This window comes from Choloepus didactylus, chromosome 8 (genome assembly GCF_015220235.1).
Source record: "Choloepus didactylus isolate mChoDid1 chromosome 8, mChoDid1.pri, whole genome shotgun sequence".
NCBI classification, from domain to species: domain Eukaryota; kingdom Metazoa; phylum Chordata; class Mammalia; order Pilosa; family Megalonychidae; genus Choloepus; species Choloepus didactylus.
Window position 1 is genome coordinate 89,593,120 of NC_051314.1, and position 21,321 is coordinate 89,614,440.

Here is a 21,321-nt window from a genome sequence, read left to right on the forward strand (position 1 = left end):
AGTGGACAAATTCTTTGAAAAATACAACTTACAAAAGCTAACAGGAGAAGAAACAGAAAATATGAATTTTCTATTAAAAACTGGAATCCATTAAGAAAATATCTTTCCCCAGGTTCAGATAGCATGCCAATGAATTCGTCCAAACATTTAAGGAAAAATTAACACCTTTTTAATACAATTAAAGCTTTAAGAAGATAGAAATAGAAGAGCTTCCCAGATTTATACTGAAAACAGCATAACCTTGATTTAAAAACCTGGCAAGGCATTATTGAAAAGAAAATTGCAAGCCAACTTTTCTCATAAACATAATTGAAAATTCTTAATAAACTATTAGGAAATCAGATCCAATGATACAGTAGAGCGTAATACATCACGACTGAGAGGAGTTTAGTTCAGTTGCACAAGGATAGTTTAACATCCAAAAATCATAAATGTATTTTACTGCATTAACAGAAAAAGGAATAAAATCACATTATCATCTCAAATGCGGAAAAAGCAATTGATATATTCTATGATAATAATGCTAAAAGCTTTTAGCCAGCTAAGAATAGAAAGCAACCTCCTTAATCTGGTAAAGAACACCCGGAAAATACCACAACAAACATCATTCTCAATGGCAGAATACTAAAAATTTTCTCCCCTGAGATTGGGCCTGAGTCAAGAATGGTCACTGTTACCACTTCAATTCAACATTGGAACTGGAGGTCTAGTCCATCAAAAAAGGCAAGAGAAATAAATAAAAGTCAAGGAAATTAAAAAGAAGGAAATAAAACTGCCTAAATAAATAAATAAATAAAATGGACAATAAGATTGTATACATAGAAAATTTTTAAATAATCTATAGGCAAACAGAATTAATAAGTGAATATAGGAAGAGTACTGAATTCAAAGGTGTTTTAGTTTCCTAGGCTGCTTAAAGCAAAAACTGTTAAATAGTATTTATTACCTTACAGTTTTTTTTAATTAATTTATTTTTATTGAGATTGTTCATATACCATACAATTATCCAAAGATCCAAAGCATACAATCAATTGCCCATGGTATCATCATACAGCTGTGCATCCATCACCATAGCTAATTTTTTTTTTTTTTAGAACATTTTCATTACTCCAGAAAAGAAATAAAGACAAAAAAAAAGGAAACTCAAATCCTCCCATACCCCTAACCACCCCCTCTCCATTATTGGTTCATAGTTTTGGTACAGTGCATTTGTTCCATTGATGAAAGAATGCTAAAATACTGCTAACTGTAGTATATAGTTTGCAATAAGTGTGTTTTTTTCGTATATGCCCTTCTATTATTAACTTCTAGTTATAGTGTCATACATTTGTTCTAGTTCATGAGAGAGATTGCTAATATTTGTACAGTTGATCACAGACATTGTCCACCACAAGATTCACTGTTTTATACATTCCCATCTTTTAACCTCCAACTTTACTTCTGGTGACATACATGACTCTGAGTTTACCCTTTCGACCACCTTCACACACCATTCAGCACTGTTACTCTCACAACATGCTATCATCACCTCTGTCCACTTCCAAACTTTCAAGTTCACCCTAGTTGAACATTCTGCTCATAATAAGCAACCACTCCCCATTCTTTAGCCTTGTTCTATATACTGGTAACTTATATTTCATGTCTATGAGTTTACATATTATAATTAGTTCATATCAGTGAGACCCTGTAATATTTGTCCTTATGTGTCCATCTTATTTCACTCAATATAGTGTTCTCAAGGTTTCTTCATCAACCCATTTTTCTTTAAGATGGTTTTGTTCACACACCATACATTCCTTCCTAAGTAAACAATCGTTGGTTCCCTGTATAGTCACATATATATGTATTCAGCATCACCACCAATATCTATATAAGGACATCTCCATTTCTTCCACAAAGGAGGAGGAAGAGTAAAAGAAGTTAGAAAGACAAAAGGAAAAGAAAAAAAGGAAGAGAGAGAGAGGGGAAAAAAAATGACAGCCAGAAAGCAACAAAAGGAAAGATAAAATTAAACAAAAGTAGAATAAAGAGTCAGACAACATCACCAATGCCAGGAGTCCCATACCCTTCCCCTATGTCACCTCCCACCCCCCATATGCATTTAGCTTTGGTATATTGCCTTTGTTATATTAAAGGAAGCATAATACAATGTTTCTGTTAATTATAGTCTCTAGTTTGCATTGACTGTACTTCCCCTCAATCCCACCTTTCTTTTAACACCTTGCAACGTTGACATCATTTGTCCTACCTCATGTAAAAACATATTTGTACATTTTATCACAATTGTTGAGCACCCTAGGTTTCACTGAGTTATACAGTCCCAGTCTTTATCTTTCATCTTTTGTTCTAATGTCCCACATGGTCCTAACCTTCCTCTTTCAACCATACTCACAGTCATCTTTGTTCAGTGTACTTACATTGCTGTGCTACTATCTCCTAAAATTGTTTTCCAAACCTCTCCCTCCTGTCTTTTCCTTTCTGTCTGCAGTGCTTCCTTTAGTGTTTCCTATAGAGCAGGTATCTTGTTCACAAACACTGTCACTGTCTGTTTGCCAGAGAATATTTTAAGCTCTGCCTCATATTTGAAGGACAGTTTTGCTGGATATAGGATTCTTGGTTGGCTGTTTTTCTCTTTCAGTATCTTAAATATATCACACCACTTCCTTCTTGCTTCCATGGTTTCTATTGAGAAATCTGCACAGTCTTATCAAGCTTCCTTTGTATGTGATAGAGCTCTTTTCTCTTGCTGCTTTCAGGATTCTCTCTTTATCTTTGATGTCTGATAAGCTGATTAAGTGTCTTGGCATAGGCCTCTTCAGATCTATTCTCTTTGGGGTACAATGTGCTTCTTGGATCTGTAATTTTATGTCTTTCATAAGAGATGGGAAATTTTCATTGATTATTTCCCCTATTATTGCTTCTGCCCCCTTTTCCCTTCTCTTCTCCTTCTGGGACACCAATGACACATACATTCTAGTATTTCGTTTTGTCTTTAAGTTCCTATAGACATTGCTTGTATTTTTCCATTCTTTCTTCTATCTGTTCTTTTGTGTGTAGGCTTTCAGGTGCCTTGTTCTCCAGTTCCTGAGTGTTTTCTTCTGCCTCTGGAGATCTGCTGTTGTATGTTTCCATTGTGTCTTCCATCTCTTGTGCTGTGCCTTTCATTTCCATAGATTCTGCCAGTTGTTTTTTCAAACTTTCGATTTTTAACTTATGTGCACCCAGTGTTTTCATTATATACTTCATCTCTTTTGCCATATCTTCCCTGAACTTTTTAAATTGTTTAGTATTGGTTGTTTAAATTCCTGTATCTCAGTTGAAGTGTAAGTTTGTTCCTTTGACTGGGCCATAACTTTGTTTTTCTTAGTGTAGGTTGTAGTTTTCTGTTGTCTAGGCATCTGGTTTCCTTGGTTACCCCAATCAGGTTTTCCCAGACCACAAAGGGCTCAGGTCTTGGAAGGAGACAATAGTATCAGGTCTCCCTAAGGGTGTGTCTTAGAAGCTTGATACACCCTGTGAGGCCTCAAGTCATTGCGCTTTTCCGCCCAGCAGGTGGCATCTGTCAGCCTGTAGCTCCAGACTGCTGCAAGGAGGTATGGCCCGTGGCTGTTCCCCCCAGACTCTGGGGTCTGATTCTGAATGGAAGGTAGGGAGTAGCGCTTGGCACCACCTTCTTCCTCTTAGGGAAGATACACTCCCTAGGGAGAGGTCAATTACATTTGAGTAGTCTCTCTGCCTGTGCTATCTCCACCCTTGCCCAGGTCAGAGTGCTGGGAACTGAAAATGGCTAAGGCTTTCTCCACTGAGCCAAAAAAGGGATAGAAAGTCCCCTTCAGGGCCAGTCCGCAGCCACCCTCTGGCTCTCCAAGGTCATCACCAAAAGCCTCTGTCTGCTTGTTGGGGATTTGTATCTTGTATTGCGCAGTCCATGTTTGTTAATTAAAACCCCAGTTGGAGCTCAGCTGAGCTATATTTGCTTGCTGGGAGAGTGCTGCTCTCTAGCATGGCAAGGCTTTGCAGTTCGGGTTGTGGGAGGAGGGGGCTCCCAGGTTGGATTTGCAGTTTTTACTTACAGATTTTATGCTGCAATCTCAGGCATTCCTCCCAATTCAGGTTGGTGTATGATGAGTGGACAGTCACGTTTGTTCCCCCGCAGTTATTCCAGATTATTTACTAGTTGTTCCTGGTTGTTTATTAGTTGTTCCAGGGGGACAAATTAGCTTCCACTCCTGTCTATGCCGCCATCTTCTTCCATCTCCTGCTTACAGTTCTGAGGCTGAGAAAATGTCCAAATCAAGACATCATCAAGATGATGCTTTCTTGCCAAAGACTGGCAGCCAGTGATCCTTGGTTCTTCTGTTATATGGCCAGGCATATGGCAGTGTCTGCTGGTCTTTCCCTTCTCTTCTGGGTTTCACTGATTTCAGCTTCTTGCTTCCATGGCTTTCTTTCTCCTTGTCTGAATTTCATTCTTTTATAAAGGAATCCTGTAAGAGGATAAAGACCTATCCTGATCGAGGTGGGACACACCTTGACTAAAGTAGCCTCATCAAAAAATTCTACTTCCAATGAGTCCAAACTCACAGGAATGGATTAAATTTAAGAACACGTTTCTCTGGGGTACATACAGTGTCAAACCACCACAAAAGGAAATGCATAAAAATTAGTCATATTTGTGCATAATAGCAATAAGCAAATAGGAAATAAAAATTAAAAGATACTATTTCAAATAGTATCAACAAACATCAAACACACAGAAATAAACGTAATTAAAGATGTGCAAGACTGCTAAGTGAAGACTACAAAATATTATTGAGCAAAAATAAAGGAGCGCCAAGTAAATGGAAGTACATACCATGTTTATGGAATGGAAGATTCAATATTGTACAGATGTTATTTTTCTCCAAATTACTATATATTTCCATGAAATCTCAATCAAAATACAAACTTCTCTCCCTCTCTCTCTCTCTCTCTCTCTCTCTCTGTGTGTGCATGTGCACGTGTGTGTGCTGGCAGAAATTGACCAGCCAATTCTATAATCCACAAGGAAATGCAAAGGGCCACAATAGCAAGACGTTCTTGAAGAACAAATCTGGAGGGTTTAAACGATGAGATATTAGGATGTGTTATATATCTCTGATAATAAAAAGAGTGAGGTATTGGTGCAAGAACAGATAACTGTCAAATGGAACAGAATGGACAGTCCAGAAACAGACCCCCATATATATTTTCACATGATTTGTAACAAAAATAACCCCACAGTGCTGTAGGGAAAAGGGTGGTCTTTTCAATAAATGATGCTGGATCAACAGGATATCCACATGAAGAAAAAATGTTCCTTGACCTCCAACTCACATTACATACAAAAATAAATCCCATATGGATGGTGTAAATAAATTGAGAGATAAAACAATAAAACTTTTAAAGAAAAACATCTTCATGACCTTGGAGTAGATAAAGCTTTCTTAGGTTGGAAGCAAACAAACAAAAAGCACTAACCATAAAAGAAAAAAAAAGGGGGAGGATATCCTGGGCTATATTAAAACTAAGAGCTTCTGTTTACTAAAAGATAACATTAAGAGAAGAAAAAAGTAACACTCATGGTGGGAAAAATATTATATATATAATATACATTATATAGATTATATATTTTATATATTTAATATATAGGCACACATGCACACACAAACATATATAAAATAAAAGACACAAATCCAGAATATGTAAAGAACTCCTACAAATCAATAAGAAAAAGACAAACTTCTCAATAGAAAAAAGGGCAAAAGATTTAACAGACACTACATAATAGAGGATTCCTAAATGGCCAAAAAAAAATAGGAAAAAGTACTGAAGTTCATTAGTCATCAGGGAAATGCAAATTAAAACCGTGATGCAATACCACTACCTACTCACCAAAATGGCTAAGATAAAAAAGATGGGAAATAAGTGTTGGCAAAGATGTGGAACAATAGGAATTCTCATATACTGCTAAGGGGACAATAAATTGGTATAAACACTTCGGAAAACTGGCAGTTACTACTAACGCTAAGCATGTGTATAACCTGTGACTCAGCAAATACATTCCTAGGTATATACCCAATAGAAATGCCTGCCAAAAGGAATGTAATCGAATGGTCATGGTAACAGTACTCGTAACAGAGACAAATACTGGAAACTATCCAAATGCCTGTCAACAATAAAGTGGTTAAATAAGTTGTGTTATATTCACACAGTGGAATACTATATAGCAGTGAGAATGAATGATCTACAATTACACACCAAATTATGGATGACTCTTTCAAGTATAATACTGAATGAAAGAAAGTCAGATACAAAGAGTATACTGTATGATTCCACTTATATGAAGTATAATACAGGCAGAGCTAATGTACACTGTCAAAAGTCAGGAGAGTGGCTACCATTGGAAAGATTAGTGACTGGAAGGAACATGGGGTGGGGGGCTTTTGGATGGCTAGCAAATGTACCATTTCTTGATTTGGGTGGTGGTCACATAGTTGTGCTGCCCGTGTTCTGCTAATCCTTTTCTGTGTATGCGACATGATTCTTGTCTCATGACTATCTTTGCCAGAACTTTTTTTTTCCATTACAATGCTTGAACAGAACTCTATTTCTGCTCAAGTAATTATTCAGTATACTTTCAATATGCATATTTATAATTATATTTAATTGAGGTTCTGCAAAATGCTTGCTTCTCATAACTTATTACTGGGGACTGGCTTTTCTTTCCAGGTAGCTCTTCAGCATTTTACATCTTTCTGATATGGGTTCTGTGTTTTTCATCCATCTGCCTCTCTTTTCTGTGTGGTCATAATTCTACCTTATTTTTGATGCTCTTCTGCCTTCACATACTCAGTTACTGCACTGACAAAGGATGAGGAAAGAGACTGCCTTTAATAGAAAGAGTAGTTTTTCTGATTGGAACAGAATTATGATGCCATTGCCTTTTTTTTTTTTTTTAATAACTTAAGATTTCTGCTTAACTGCTTCCCAACTCCTGCCCAGTGACGGCAGTGTCATATTCAGCCAATCTGAATATATGGTCTTAAATGACAGAGAAAGCTCTCCTGTGGCAATGGATTCATCATTCTACAATAGCATGATACCACTAAACATTAAACTCATCCAACTAACTTCTCTTCTCCCATTATTTCATACTCACCAAACATATTTATGATTATGAACGTGGCTTCCCACAGCTTTCTTACAGGCAGAGAATACGATTAGGATGACATCAGGTTCTGATCCATTTGATTCTTGCTTTAAATTGATGGGTAGGTATTCTTTTGGTTTATATAAAAAGTCATTTTCCCTGAGTCTAATTAACTCTGGGACACCAAAAATATCAAGTTTCAGGACCTGCAAGCTGGGTTGTGCTGATGTTATCAAGGTGGCCCTGTCTGGAGAGCCCACCATCCAACCTTCCCCCAGAGACATCCTCCAAACAAACAAACACATTCTGATACTCATTAGGTTGAGGCATATAAATAGAGTCAAGGTTCTCAGTGCCTTCCCAACGAGGGAATTTAGAAAACAGAAATTTAGAGATCTATTAGTTTTAATAAATACAATTGATTGAACGAAAAATTCTACTTTGAGATAAATGTGGACAACTGCCAGAATAAGCATGTTTTCCATTATCCTGCTGTTTCCACAGAGTAGGAAATGTCAATGAGCAGACTCATCCTCCAGCAGCTTGTTCAGATTTGCACCTGACCTCTTTTACAGAAAAGCATCCAAAGAAACCTTCCTTGGTTTCCTACCATGTATTTCCAACACAATGTTAAGAGACAAGTAACAGCATGTCAAAATTGCTCTCTGGAGAGAGTGATTTTTTTGTTTGTTTGTTCTATTTTGCTCTTCCCCGAAGTTCAAACCCCTTTGGATACTCTCAAGTGTGTACTGGGATTGCGAATCATCACTCCCGGCTAAGGGTCTCCACCTAGCATGTTCCCCACAACATCCCATCTTCAAGTCCCCAGGGGCTTTGAAAAGCCCAGGCATGAAGACTGATGGACTCACTCTATAGTCTGCAGAGGCTCTGAGAGAATTCCACTGCAAGGAAGGCAGGGTTGAACCAACAGCAGGTCCTCCAAATCAGGGCCTGCTCTCCTCTGGTACAGCGGTACTCAGGGAGCCACATAGTTAGTACAAGCATAATTGTGGTGAGACACCTGTCCAGCTCCATTTATTTTGTACATAAACCCAGGTTCAATTCCATTAGGTTCAATAAACATTTATTAAACATCTGTGCCATGTCCGACCATTTCCGAGAACCAAGGCAATAAGGATGGATAACGTGACCAGGGCTCCCCTCCATATGTTTATAGCTTTATGGTTTCCAAAGCACTTTTCACATGGCTCATCTCAGCTAACCTTGTTGTGGTAGATTGAATCCTGTCTTCCACAAACCATGTTCAAGACCTAACCCCTGGCCTGGGCTGTGGACTCATTTGTGAATAGATCCTCAAAGACCTTATTTAGATGAGGCCAAAATGAATCAGGGTGAGCCTTAATCCATGTGACTGGAGTACCTATAAGCAGTGAAAATTCAGACCCAGCCAGTCAGCTAGAAGAAGCCAGAGAATGAGACAGATCACCAAGTGACAGAGACAGAGACAGAGACATAAGCCAAGGAAAGTCAAAGTTTACCAGCAAACCAGCACCAGAATGTGCAGACTCTGGGAGAAAAGCCTGATGCTTGACTTCTAGCCTCCCAAACTCTGAGACAATAAATTCCTCTTGTTTAAACCAATCCATTGTGTGGTATTTGTCACAGCAGCCTTGGCAAACTAAGACACTCATGAAATAGAATAGTACATGTATTGCTACTGCATTTCCATTTTACAATGGAATGCTAAGAATCTGAAAGGCTGAGTCATTTACTTAACATCAGACAGTTAATAAAGGGAAGTTCAGGGACCAGAACCCAGGGATTTGATTCTTTATTCAATGCTCTATTTCACCACCTCACCCTTTTTTTTACTTTACCATTTGGCATATTATCAGAGGATGTTTCAGAGCCTTGGTACATGCCAGGTGAGAGACACTACTTTCCTAGCTTATAATTCTTCATTAGTAATGTTATGGACAAGATGAGCCACAGGGATCATATTACCATTGCTTAATTCTAAGAGATAACTTTCATGCCTGAACATTTAGAGGTTTCCTACAAATTATATTTTTATTTATATACACTTTGCTTTGTTAATTCAGAAATCTGGTTAATAAGAAATGAGTAAGATCTAAAATTCTGCATGTATTGAAATTTTTGAATGCCCAAAGTCCATATTTTCTGTTATAAATATTCTGGCTCCTTATTATATCCAGTTTGGAATTAAATTATATACTGTTTTATATCCTATAATTATTTCTAATAATACTACACATTCCTGGAGGACAGCGACCATATCATGGCTCTGGGAGTGTGGCCAGGATTAATAATATTTGCTTAATGGAATTTAAATTATGGCTAGCCCTGCTACTCCCTAATTAGGAAGCATGAGAGCTAGTGGTTAGGTGAGAGACTGGAGCTAATGGTTAGAGCTAGTGGTGAGGTTCAAGATTAGAGTCACAGATTTGGGTGACATCTGGTTCTACCATTAATCTTGGGCAAGTCACATAAGCCAACTAACCCTACTGCTCTCATCTAGAAATTAGGGATGATAATAGCCATCTCTGAGGGCCCTTGTAAGAATTAAATGCAAAGCTTAATATTCAGAAAGAATGCATTAGGTGCTAGGTCTTGTTACCAAACCCATTTTCTTGGATCTTTCCAGGAGTCCTTCTACCTTCCTTCTGTTTTTATATTTGTAATATCACAAACTGAAAGTTCTGAGTTCCAAACCAAATTACCCATGGAGCATTCACCATAGAGAACCTTGTATTTGTTGAAATTAACTGAGTAAGTATTTGCAACATTGCTGGCTGTATAGTGGAGACAGTTTATTCTTTTCTCTCCAAATTTTATTTTATTTTATTTTGGGTTAATGTTGGCTGGCAAATAATGGTCTAATGGTTGCTCCAAATTAGATATTACTTTGAATAAGCAGATATCACCTTTACAAAGCTCTGATAAATTAATTACTGCTTTAGGAAATTATATTTTTAAAGGTCATTAAATAGGAGTCTCAATGCTTCATACAGTTCTCTTAACTGAGTTTGTTAAATATTATCTGTATTTATCAGCAGAGATAAATTTAGCCCCAGTTGAGGGATATAATAGCATTTAGGAATTCAATTAGATAATCCCTTCAGGCTAAAGGCAAGTGAAATGAAAATTAGAATACCTACTATTTATGACTAAAATTTTTAAGAGATAACTGTAATGCCAGGTACATGGTTTTGAAACCCAGAATTTTATAAAACAAATTTTTGTCTGCTTATTTCATTCCTAAGGCTGAGAATTTTGAAGTATTAAAAAAGTCTGCTTATTTCTCTTATTCATAATTATGGCAAAGAGAAAGTTATCCTTTTGCAACCTCTAAGTTTCTTCATTTTAATGGTTGTTCTGTGAGCAGAAATGTATTTTACCAGTGAGATTAGCAATGACATTTTCTTATTCCTTATATTTTTCTGTATCTTCCAAACTTCCTGAAATGAGCACATAGTACTTTCAGAATTATGACAAAAGGATTTTAGTTTTTAATTTATTTTTGTTTTTCACTGCAAAACAAAAGGTGGTATGGGGCAGGGGATCATGCCACCTTTACAAAGTCCTGTCTAAGAATGAGCTGCAGGAGAGAGGATGCACAGCTGTAGATGTGGGAGTTGATACCACCCAAGGAAAGTGAGTCTCCAAACCTGGAAATGTGGACAACCGGTCAATATCAAACATGTAACCATGTGCATCATTCTAGCCAGGTTTGTGCGGCTATTGTAGCATTTATGTATTGCTATAATTCTCAGACTAAAGAATAGTGCCTGGCACTTACTTAGGAGGTGGCTCTGTAAATATTTGCTGAATAAATGACCGTAGCAGCACTAAGCCTTGGTAGCAATTATGGTACCTCAAAACGGGGGAATATAGAGTCCTTCCTTCCTGAGAAGCCAGGAAAAGGTTTTGCTACAGTGGCTATATACTAAGTAGAAATCACTATAAAGCAGAAACACTGACACACATGACTTAGTCATAAATAACACTGAAGTACAAGTTTTTATTGTACTTTTTCTTATCACAAAAGCATTGTAGAAAAATAGGAAATACAGAAAAGGAAAGAGAAGAAAAGGTTTTTTTTTTAAGTACTGTTAAGAGTTAGGTATATATTCTTTCAAATGATGTGTGCATACATATAATTTATGTATTTTTTTCTTTTAAAAAATTGGAATGTACTGTTTGTAACTTTTACTTTACAGTTTATGTCTCTAAATACTCCCCTGCCACTTGGTTTCTAATGACAATATAGTCTGATAACAGATGGATGTACACTAATTTCTGTTGCCCATTAAAGTTGAGACAATTTTTTTCTGTTAGAAATGATGCTGCAATGAACATGTCGTACCCAATTGTAATCAATTTCTTGATGGATTAAATGATGTCTCAACTACAGAAAACTTGCCTTAAGTTACTTTTCCTGAAGAATTAAAGTGACTGACATTACTGGGAAGAGAGAGGAGGGGCTTGTGCCTGCCCAGCGTGGAGCTAACCAGTCAGATGGGAAAGAACTGAACTGAGACCCACTCTAATGAGTTAGTGTCTATGTCCTAATAAATTGAGTCAGCAGGGCCTGGGCAGCAGCAGGCACATTATTATCAGAAAATCAAATTTTTGAAGTTGAAAGAAACTTTAAAAACCATCTATTTTCATATCCTCAATTTATTTTGGGCGTTAATGAAGTGATTAAAGGATTATTGTCCAAGACTAGAACAATATTGCTAGGTTTCTATAATCACACAGGGGTATGGGTTGAAGACTCTGAGTAAATGAGACTTTGGGCCCTAAGGCTGACAACTCTAGGGGGCAAACAGCCCCACATTCTAAGTTCAAGTTCAGGTAAAGCGACTATGCAAGACTTTCAAAGGGATGATCCCAAATGGTTCTGCAACCCTTAGCTAGAAAATCCCATCCAAACCTTGAAAACATTATGCTGAGAGAAACCAGATGCAAAAGGCCACATACCACATGATTCCATTTATATGAAATGCCCAGAATAGGCAAATCCATAGAGACAGAAGTAGATTAGTGGTTGCCAGCGGCTAGGGGAAGGGGTAATTGGGGAGTGACCATTAGGGTACGAGGTTTCTTTCTGAGGTGATGAAAACATTCCAGAGTTAGACAGTACTGACGGTTGACAACATTGTGAATACACTAAAAACCATCGACTTGCACACTTTAAAATGGTTAAAAGGGTGAATTTTATGTTATGTGAATTTTATCTTGATAATTAAAGAGAAACAAACAAACAAAAAAACCCACTCTACCCAACCTACATGTCAAGGAAGACAGGAGGTAGGTCAGATAGGTGAGTGGGGGGTGCCTTAAGAGTTAGTTGTCCCACTGCCGAGTCTCCATGCGGAGAGGATAAGGGTACATTCCCCCGGTCCATTTCCATCTTGAATTTGGAGACCACAGACACAGATACTGGAGCCAGTATCTTCCCTGAATATTTATCTCTATACAATGTGAGGCAGGGCATTGAGTGAGAGATCTGGTTCTACCATGAATCTTGGCCAATTTACATAAACCAACTGGAGCAGACCAAGGGAAAAGCAGGCTGCTGCAGGAGGGAAGTGCACTTCTGAGTCGTTGGGCAAAGGCATCTGTTTCCTGTGGGCCAAGGCAAAAGTCACATTGTAAAACCCTACCAGGGGGAGGAGACTTCAACAGAAATCAGGGGCCTGCAGAGCCGGCGACGCCAGGCAGGGAAGTCTCCAAAGAACACCCTCAGTGTTCCCAGGTTAAAACAATAGGCACCGTTAGATATCTGTTGCTATCCAAATTAGACTGATTACAAGATTCACGTTAGAATTAAATGAGATGAAGAGTGTAAAAGCCCTTCATAGAATTTAAGTGTTATTAAACTGATAATTATTAGTAATAATGATGCCAATTTATCAAACGAATACTCGAACAATTTCTTTTATCTCTAATTCCTTGTCTTTGATTATAATCTGCAAAATTCTGGGAATCACAGGGCTAAAAGAACCTCTGAGATTTCATCTAACCAAATCCCTGCCTCTAGAGAGAAGTTACTTTCAAACCCAGCCAGAGAGTCTATGCCACATGTCCACACCCACCTCAGTACACTGGATTCATAATCATGCCAAGTATCAATCCACTTTCAACTAACCAATGGAGCCACTATTGAGTGGTCAAAAATACCAACAGATTATGCCATATGGAAAAGGCCAGAGGGATATCTACTGGTCCTATTTTAAACTCCTGAGAAGGCAATTCAACCATCTGTCTTGGCAACCCAATTCAGGCTGGAACCACCCTGTCAAAAATGTTTCTCTTCTGTTTAATCTAAATCTTTCAAATTGAGCCTCAAGCTAATTTCTTCCCATTCCATTTTCAAATAACTTGGAACAAAATTGTTTACACAGTGGGTTATGGGATTATATAAAGTCATAGGGTTATGGTGGGTAGTACAATGTATAAAACAGTCAGTGATTAGAGTTTAGTGCCTGGTACATAATAATGATTTGATACCTATTTGTTATTATTGTTATTATATGTATCAGGACTCTTTCAGCCACAAGTGACATAAACGCAACTCAAATTCAATAGCTGAAGCAAAAATTAAAAAAAAAATCATAAAACAAATAGCGAGGTGGAGATTGTAATATAAAATGAAATACAAGGGTGCAAAAGCCTTCTTAAATAATATTCCCAGGGCTCCTCTTCCCTCTTTCCCTCTGACTTTCCGGCAAGCTTTCTAAAGTGCAGAGAGTGGAAGGCACTAGCAGTCCCAGACTCAGGTAGGGTAAACCATACCTTAACTGTATAGAATAGGTTCCCCATTCATCAGTTCATTCATCAGCTATTTACAGAAAGCCAGTGTCAGGCAGGGTTCCAGGAGCTTGTAAATAAAGCTATGACCAAGACAGATAAACCTCTGCCATCACAGAGTTTACCTTTGAGTGGAAAGACGGGATCTTTAGAGGAAGGTAGAGAAGTTGAAGCAATGCCAGAAAGATTTAAAAAAATATGTATCTTCCATAAGAGGGTCACGTCTTATACCACTATTAAAGTCAGGTTTTAGATCCTCCCGAATCTAAGTAAACCTACTCCTTTCACAGCTCTTTCTCCCTTGATAAATGCATGTAATCAAATAAAAAATCATCTTCAAATAGTTAAGTAGACTTGTAGATTTTGAAAGCATTTAGCTTATTTATGCTGTGTAATCTTTTCACAATCTTTCTATGATATGCCTACAGCTATAATAATACAACCTCCTGTTTCCATTTTTTAATGTCATTTAATCCTTTTAGGCTATTTTGGTATTAAAACATTTCTCCCACTTTCATAGTTTATTTTGAACAGGATGTTAGTTACTTAGTAAAGTACAGTAAAAACCTGGTCATTTATTAGTCATTTATAAAGTATTCCTTTAAGTCATTTTAATTCTATTTCTCTGTGTTAATAATTTTAACCCTGTATAATGAAGACCTAGAGACCAAGTTTTAGAGAACCCAGAAAAGTGTGGTCTAACATTAGATTATCTCTGCCTCTGCTTCTCTTCTGGGAGTTTAGTAAGGAATGCTTTCAGGAAGCAATTCAGGCTGTTTCTGCTTATGATAAAATTCAACTTTTTATAAAACTGGAACTAATCAGAATCAATTAGCCTTACCTGAAAATCTCTTGATGTACCAGTGCTATTCTGGGTTTACTCCACAAACTGGCTGACTAAATCAATAGTTCACACAATTCTTTTTGAACTAAGACACTGGTCTGAATAGATAAGTACTACCACATAAATGGATTCAAGGGCAGTGTAGGGATCAACTTTCACTTAAGTCAATGTGGCTCTTGGGGGCGGGGGGGGGGTGGTTGTCACCTTTATTTTTTCAGTAATATCATAAGTATTGGGCTTTGCTTGCCACTGTTTTCTCAATTTCATGTTTGGTCTGCTTTTCAGTCTCCCTATCCCTTCTGCTTTGGTTAGCATCTCTTGTTAGGGCAGTATTATTTCTTTTAATCTGAATATAATGATCAAATGGGCCTTTTGACTTGGTCAAATCCCATAGTTAAAACTGACCTCGTGATTAGACAAAAATTCCCTCCACTTCGTTTTTGTATGGCCTTGTCCTCTGGGGCTCTCACCTTCCCCGACCTGCCGGACCAAAGCGTAGTCAAATAGGGAGCACTTCGGGAAACGTCTCTAGCGCAAACGTCCCTTCTGGGAACTGTCCCTGTAGGGGCGAGTCACTGGCACATTTGCTGAAAATGGTCTGGCTCTGGGATTTTTTTTTTTTTTTTTTTTTTAAGTTTAATACCTTTAACTTTGCGTTCCGGTCGGAAGGTCGGCTCCATGCCTTCGTTCCTGCCTTCTCATCCCCGAATTGAACATCATCCCTAAGCCGCCTCTTGAGTTACGGAAAGGATAGAACTTTCCCAGGGAGGTACGGGCTGTTACTGCTGCGCTTTTCCTTTTCCTTTCCTATCCCCCAAGTAGATATCCTTGTCCTTGGAGAGGAAACGTCCTCGACTTCCCTTTCCCCCCGACCTCTTCCCCCAAATGTGGGCGGAGACGGAAGGTGGCGTCTGTGTTTATTTTGTAAACCTTTAAAACCAACAGCACTCAGTGCAGATAAAACCTCTTTAGTCCTCGCCCCAAAACAATGCTGTAAGAGATCGGGGAATTGAGTGAGGAAATGTGACCTGCACAGCGGCGACCAAGTTAGACCCAGGGGTGCTAACCATCCATCCGGGGCGTCTCCTCCTAACCTTCCCCCCATTACCAGCACCCTGTTCTGGGCTGGACAAACGCATGCAATTGGCAGTAGCGGGTGGGTGAGTTCTCACCCGGGAGAGGCGAGCAGGGCTTCCCAGCGCCGCGAGCCCGGGCCTTGGGTGTGGACGCCACCCGTGCGCCGCCCTTGGGGTCCCGGGAGGAGTGGGAGGGGGAGCGGGTACGGCGGCGGCGGGAACTAGGGGTAAAGGGGTGAGAGTGAAGCCGGCCGTCGCTCCGATTGGCTGCGCCGCCGCCCTTTTCTTTGCGCCGCGCACCCCCAGCCACGCGCCCTTCCCGCGCCCGCTCGCAGCCCGGAGGCGATTCCGGCAAGAGAGAGGACGCGCGCGGGCGGGACCGGGCTTCCCGTACCAACCCCGGAGCTAGACTCGTGTTGGGGGCGCGCGGGAATAGAACCCCGGGGGCGTGCGGGAAAGCCCAGACCTCAGCCACCGGAGCGCGGAGAGGCGGGGCCACCCCAGGCCTGCTCCTCGCGCCCCTACCCCTCCGACCCGGCTGCGGGAGCTGGGCGCCCTTCGCGCGGGCACAAGCCGGCCAGAAGGCCAGAGTGCCGAGGCAGTACCTTCAAGCGTGCAATGAAAAGAACCCGGGAGAAGCTATCGGAGCTGGCGGAGAGGTTTCCTGCGCCCGGGGTTGCTGCTGCCGCCGCGGCTGCTTGAAACTCCTCAAAGTTGAGAGCCAGCGAGAGGCTGCCGCCCGCCGGGAGCTAAAGGGAAAGGAACTCCGAAGATGCGAAAGTGACAGGGAGACAGACACACAGACCTTCAGAAGACAGCAGCATCGGCGGCCTTCCCCGGAGCCCGCAAGTCTTCCCAGCTCCGTGAGTTGTTTTCTGAATGGGCGGCTTGCTATATATTTCCGCGTAATTGTTTTTAAGATGTTTGTGTATTTTTGTGTCTGTGGGAGGAGTTAAAAAAAAAAAAACACTAGGTGCAACTTAAAAAAAAAAGGTATTGTTTCTGATTGTAAGAAGGTTGTATTGATAGATTGTGATTGTAAATGTCTGTTTTATTTAACAGTGAAAAGGCAAAATAGAGCTCCCCAGTATAACATAAAACCTTCAAGTTAGTAGAAAAGGAGCTAAGCAAGGTATGACTCTTATGGGTTACCTAATGGTAGTTAACTTCTGCTTTCGCATCCCCTCTTAAATATTAAATACTAAATATTGTTTACCAGGCTCACAGGTGGGAGGCCGAGCTGGTGGAAAAGACGCCGGAAAGAGACTTCGGGGCGACCATAATGTCTCTACGTCTACATACACTGCCCACCTTGCTTGGAGTTGTCAGACCGAGCTGCCGAGAACTGCTGTGTTTGTTGGTGGTCACCGTGACTGTGAGCGGTGGCGCCTTCGGAATGTGCCCCACCGCCTGCATCTGTGCCACCGATATCGTGAGCTGCACCAACAAAAACCTGTCCAAGGTGCCTGGGAACCTTTTCAAACTGATTAAAAGACTGGACTTGAGTTATAACAGAATCGGGCTTCTGGATTCTGAGTGGATTCCAGTGTCTTTTGTAAAACTGAACACTCTTATTATTCGCCATAACAACATCACTAGCGTTTCCACGGGCAGTTTTTCCACAACTCCAAATTTGAAGTGTCTTGATTTATCATCCAATAAGCTGAAGACTGTGAAAAGTGCAGTGTTCCAAGAGTTGAAGGTTCTGGAAGTGCTCCTGCTTTACAACAATCACATTTCCTATCTGGATCCTTCAGCATTTGGAGGGCTGTCCCAGTTGCAAAAACTATACTTAAGTGGAAACTTTCTCACGCAGTTTCCAATGGATCTGTATGTTGGAAGGTTCAAGCTGCCAGAACTGATGTTTTTAGATGTTTCTTATAACCGGATCCCTTCCATGCCAATGCACCAAATAAATTTAGTGCCAGGAAAACAGATGAGAGGCATCTACCTTCATGGAAACCCATTTATCTGTGACTGTCCCCTTTATTCATTGCTTACCTTTTGGTATCGGAGGCACTTCAGCTCAGTCATGGATTTTAAGAATGATTATACCTGTCAGCTGTGGACTGACTCAAGGCACTACCATCAGGTGCTTTTGCTCCAGGATACCTTTATGAATTGCTCAGACAGCATCATCAATGGTTCCTTCCGTGCACTTGGCTTTATTCATGAGGCTCAGGTTGGGGAGAGGTTAATTGTTCACTGTGACAGCAAGACTGGTAATGCAAATACCGATTTCATTTGGGTCAGTCCAGATAACAGACTGCTGGAGCCGGGTGGAGAAATAGAAAACTTTCACGTGTTCCACAATGGAAGTTTGGTTATAGAAAGTCCTCGTTTCGAGGATGCTGGAGTATATTCTTGCATTGCAGTGAATAGGCAACGACTGTTAAATGAAACTGTGGATGTCACCATAAACGTGAGCAACTTCACTGTAAACAGATCTCATGCTCATGAGGCATTTAACACAGCTTTTACCACTCTTGCTGCCTGTGTGGCTAGTATTGTTTTGGTACTTTTGTACCTCTATCTGACACCGTGTCCCTGCAAGTGTAAAACCAAGAGACAGAAAAATATGCTAAACCAAAGCAATGTTCATTCATCTATTCTCAATCCTGGCCCTGCCAGTGATGTGCCAGCTGATGAACGGAAAGCGGGTGCTGGTAAAAGAGTGGTGTTTTTGGAACCCCTGAAAGATACAGCAGCAGGGCAGAATGGGAAAGTTAGGCTCTTTCCCAGTGAGACGGTTATAGCTGAGGGCATCTTAAAGTCCACGAGGGTGAAATCCGACTCAGATTCAGTCAATTCAGTGTTTTCAGACACACCCTTTGTGGCGTCCACTTAATTTTGTGCCTGTGTTTGTATGATGTAGTTATTTATTCTCGCCATATTTAACTTTATGTATGGTCTGAAAAATAAATAGCAGGACAGAAATTGTGTTGTTTTGTTATTTAAAATACAATTAAGTGCTCTCTTTAATGGTTAATAGGAAATATGGTAAGGCATTTGGTTCTCCTACATGCCAGAAAAAGAGGGGGTTGTTTTCCAAAACTTAGGTTCTAGATAGCAATATCTTAGTCTTGAGCACCACTGATAATTTCAAAGTTGGCCCAGAGGTGAAATGACTAACCTGTTCCTTGTATTTGGGATTCTTAAAAGGAAAAAAAAAAGTTATTAGTGTTCTTAAAAATAGACATTTGCTAACTTTTTAGGATAGAAGTTGAAGTATTTTAAAGAAAAGCATTAGTGTCCTATTTCATTGTTAAGAAATATAGAAGGAAGAATAGAGCAGCAATTATTTATAAAGCACAACTTAGATTTGGGAATTATTCAGCTAATACCATTTCAGATCAGTGGAATACACTATACTGAAAAAAATTACTGGACAATGTCACATCCTTCATGGTTTTAGCTAAATAGTGCAATACAGATACATTTGTTTAACTGTCTTCTTTCCATCCTGTACATTTCCTATCCTTGTACAAAAGATCTCATTGAACATTTAAAAATTATTTGTTGCCATAACTTATGTAGTCAATAAAAAATTTAAGTAACTTCTTAAAGATTTGTTCTAACAAAGTAATATTTGTTCACGTTTGTGTATCTGTAAATCTTAAAATTATGTGAACTGTTAAATGGATTCTACTGTATTATGCTTTGAACAACTTGAATTAATGTAAATATATGTATCCTGTGACTTGTTCTGTTTTATTTGGTTATTTAAAAACATAAAGATATTTTATGTGATCAGATTATGCTATTTTATGTAACACAGCACCTATAGTAATTACCTCTCCAAAGTTCTTAGGGTTACAGTGTTGAGTTTATTTTTCTAAGGGGGAAAAAGGGCTCTAAATGTGTTCTAGACCAATTTGCACATGTTACTCTGATATCATTATTTACTTCAACCAGGTTTGGAAGATGCATAAGCTACAACTGCTGCAGTACGTGAGAGCCCAGGAGACCTTTCTGTCCCCATCTCTTCCATGATGTCCCCATCTCCTCCAATCTGGACCTAGATATCCTCAGCTGTAAATGAGGGTCTCAGAACAGATGATTTTTAAGGTCCCTTCACACTCTAGCACTGATGATTTTCTGGTGGTCTTAGCTCCATCACAGACTTTCACTGGCCTTCTGAAATCGTACCACATACTGATGGAATGCAGGAATAGGAATAGGATAGACTAGAATAGGTCAAAGGGACCTTCCAGATCATCAAGCTCTTTCCCTTTGTCAGGGACAAATGAGGGCCAGAGTGGGTCGTAGGTTGTCTGAGATCACACAGTGAATTGGTGACAGGAATGAAAGGAAAGCCCTGATTTCAGGAATGGGCATGAAAAAGGAGCGAAAGAATGAAATAAAAGAGTGGTCAAAAAATGGCAATGGAGAATCAAAAATGCATTGCGACTGGGGCTAAGAGAGATGAGTGTATTTAAAAAACGGGAGTGGGCAGTAGTGACAACTGCAGCGAAGTAGATAAAGATGAAGAACGACTTTTGGCTTTGGCAATAGAGTTTTGGGGGAATGGTGTCTATATTAAGAAAAGTGGACACTTAGTGTGAGCTTAGTAAATGCCAAGCCCTCAGTGGCAGAAGCTGGTTAGCAGGGGGCTAAGTGAGTATAACTTCAGGGAATAACATGCAGAACCATGCATTGAAAATTGCCATTTGCATGGTATTAAAAAAATGACTAGCCCTGCCTCTTAAACATGGATCTCACCCTTTAGACAAGATCCCTCAGACCGTAAGATGTTTACAGGCAAACATTTTATTCCAGATACTGCCATTCAAATAATTAGGAAGAATTCTGTGATTATGTATGAACTTTGAAATCACCCCTCCCTGCTTGCTGCATATTTAGAGAAACTCAGACTCAGATGCTGTGATTTGCTCAGGGTCACACAACTAGTTAGGCTGGACACAAGGCAGAACTCTTGAACCACTAAAACCCTCCAATAATGGGAAGGGCTGCCTCAAGAGAAGTTGCAGAGAGGATCTCTGAGCCTTTTCTGGATTGGATCCTAATGTGTTTCTGGCCCCAAAACACTTTTTTTTTTTTAAACATTTTTATTGTGGTACATGTATATATAATATATTTTAATCACTTTTACCTGTATGATTCATCTACATCTACAATGTTGTGCTACCATAATCACCACCATCCATTACCAAAACTTTTTCTATCATCCCAAACAGAAACTCAGTACCCATTAAACCTTAACTCCCCTTTCCCACCCTAAAGCTCTAAAACTTTTGCTTGTAGGAAATACATGTTGTGTTTGTCAGGGGAATATGGACAGTACTAGAAATGGGTGGCTGGTCCTGATACCCATGCCTTGGTTAAAGCACAGGTTATAATCTGTGCTTATATTTATAATCCAAGATACTTATAACCCAACCAAAAATAGAATAAAATAAAATAAAATAATC

At 39.5% G+C, this 21,321-nt stretch overlaps 2 protein-coding genes across 5 annotated transcripts in view; one reads left to right on the forward strand and one right to left on the reverse strand.

Annotated features, from left to right (window-relative positions):
• Window positions 1-16,770, reverse strand: part of PCED1B (PC-esterase domain containing 1B) — a 266,494-nt gene extending 249,724 nt beyond the window's left edge. For 2 of the 3 annotated variants that reach the window (XM_037845900.1, XM_037845901.1), the window contains exon 1: window positions 16,495-16,746. The gene's annotated coding sequence lies outside the window, so the exon portion shown is untranslated. Of the gene's footprint in view, window positions 1-16,494 lie in introns of all 3 variants that reach the window. The other variant, XM_037845903.1, reaches the window with a different exon arrangement.
• On the forward strand, window positions 16,613-19,580 carry AMIGO2 (adhesion molecule with Ig like domain 2). 2 transcript variants are annotated; one of them, XM_037845896.1, is made up of 3 exons: window positions 16,613-16,752; window positions 16,952-17,021; window positions 17,109-19,580. In XM_037845896.1, exon 3 carries the CDS (start codon window positions 17,172-17,174, stop codon window positions 18,735-18,737), a length of 1,566 nt encoding a protein of 521 aa, XP_037701824.1. In that variant the 5' UTR covers window positions 16,613-16,752; window positions 16,952-17,021; window positions 17,109-17,171; the 3' UTR covers window positions 18,738-19,580. The 2 variants fall into 2 exon arrangements, with proteins under 2 accessions (XP_037701824.1, XP_037701823.1); XM_037845895.1 differs by lacking the exon at window positions 16,952-17,021 and having other exon boundaries at window positions 16,662-16,752.
• The last annotated feature ends 1,741 nt before the right edge of the window (window positions 19,581-21,321 follow it).

Excerpts from the sequence above, each read along its gene's own strand:
- AMIGO2 (XM_037845896.1), top strand. The coding sequence starts at position 17,172 with ATGTCTCTACGTCTACATACACTGCCCACCTTGCTTGGAGTTGTCAGA.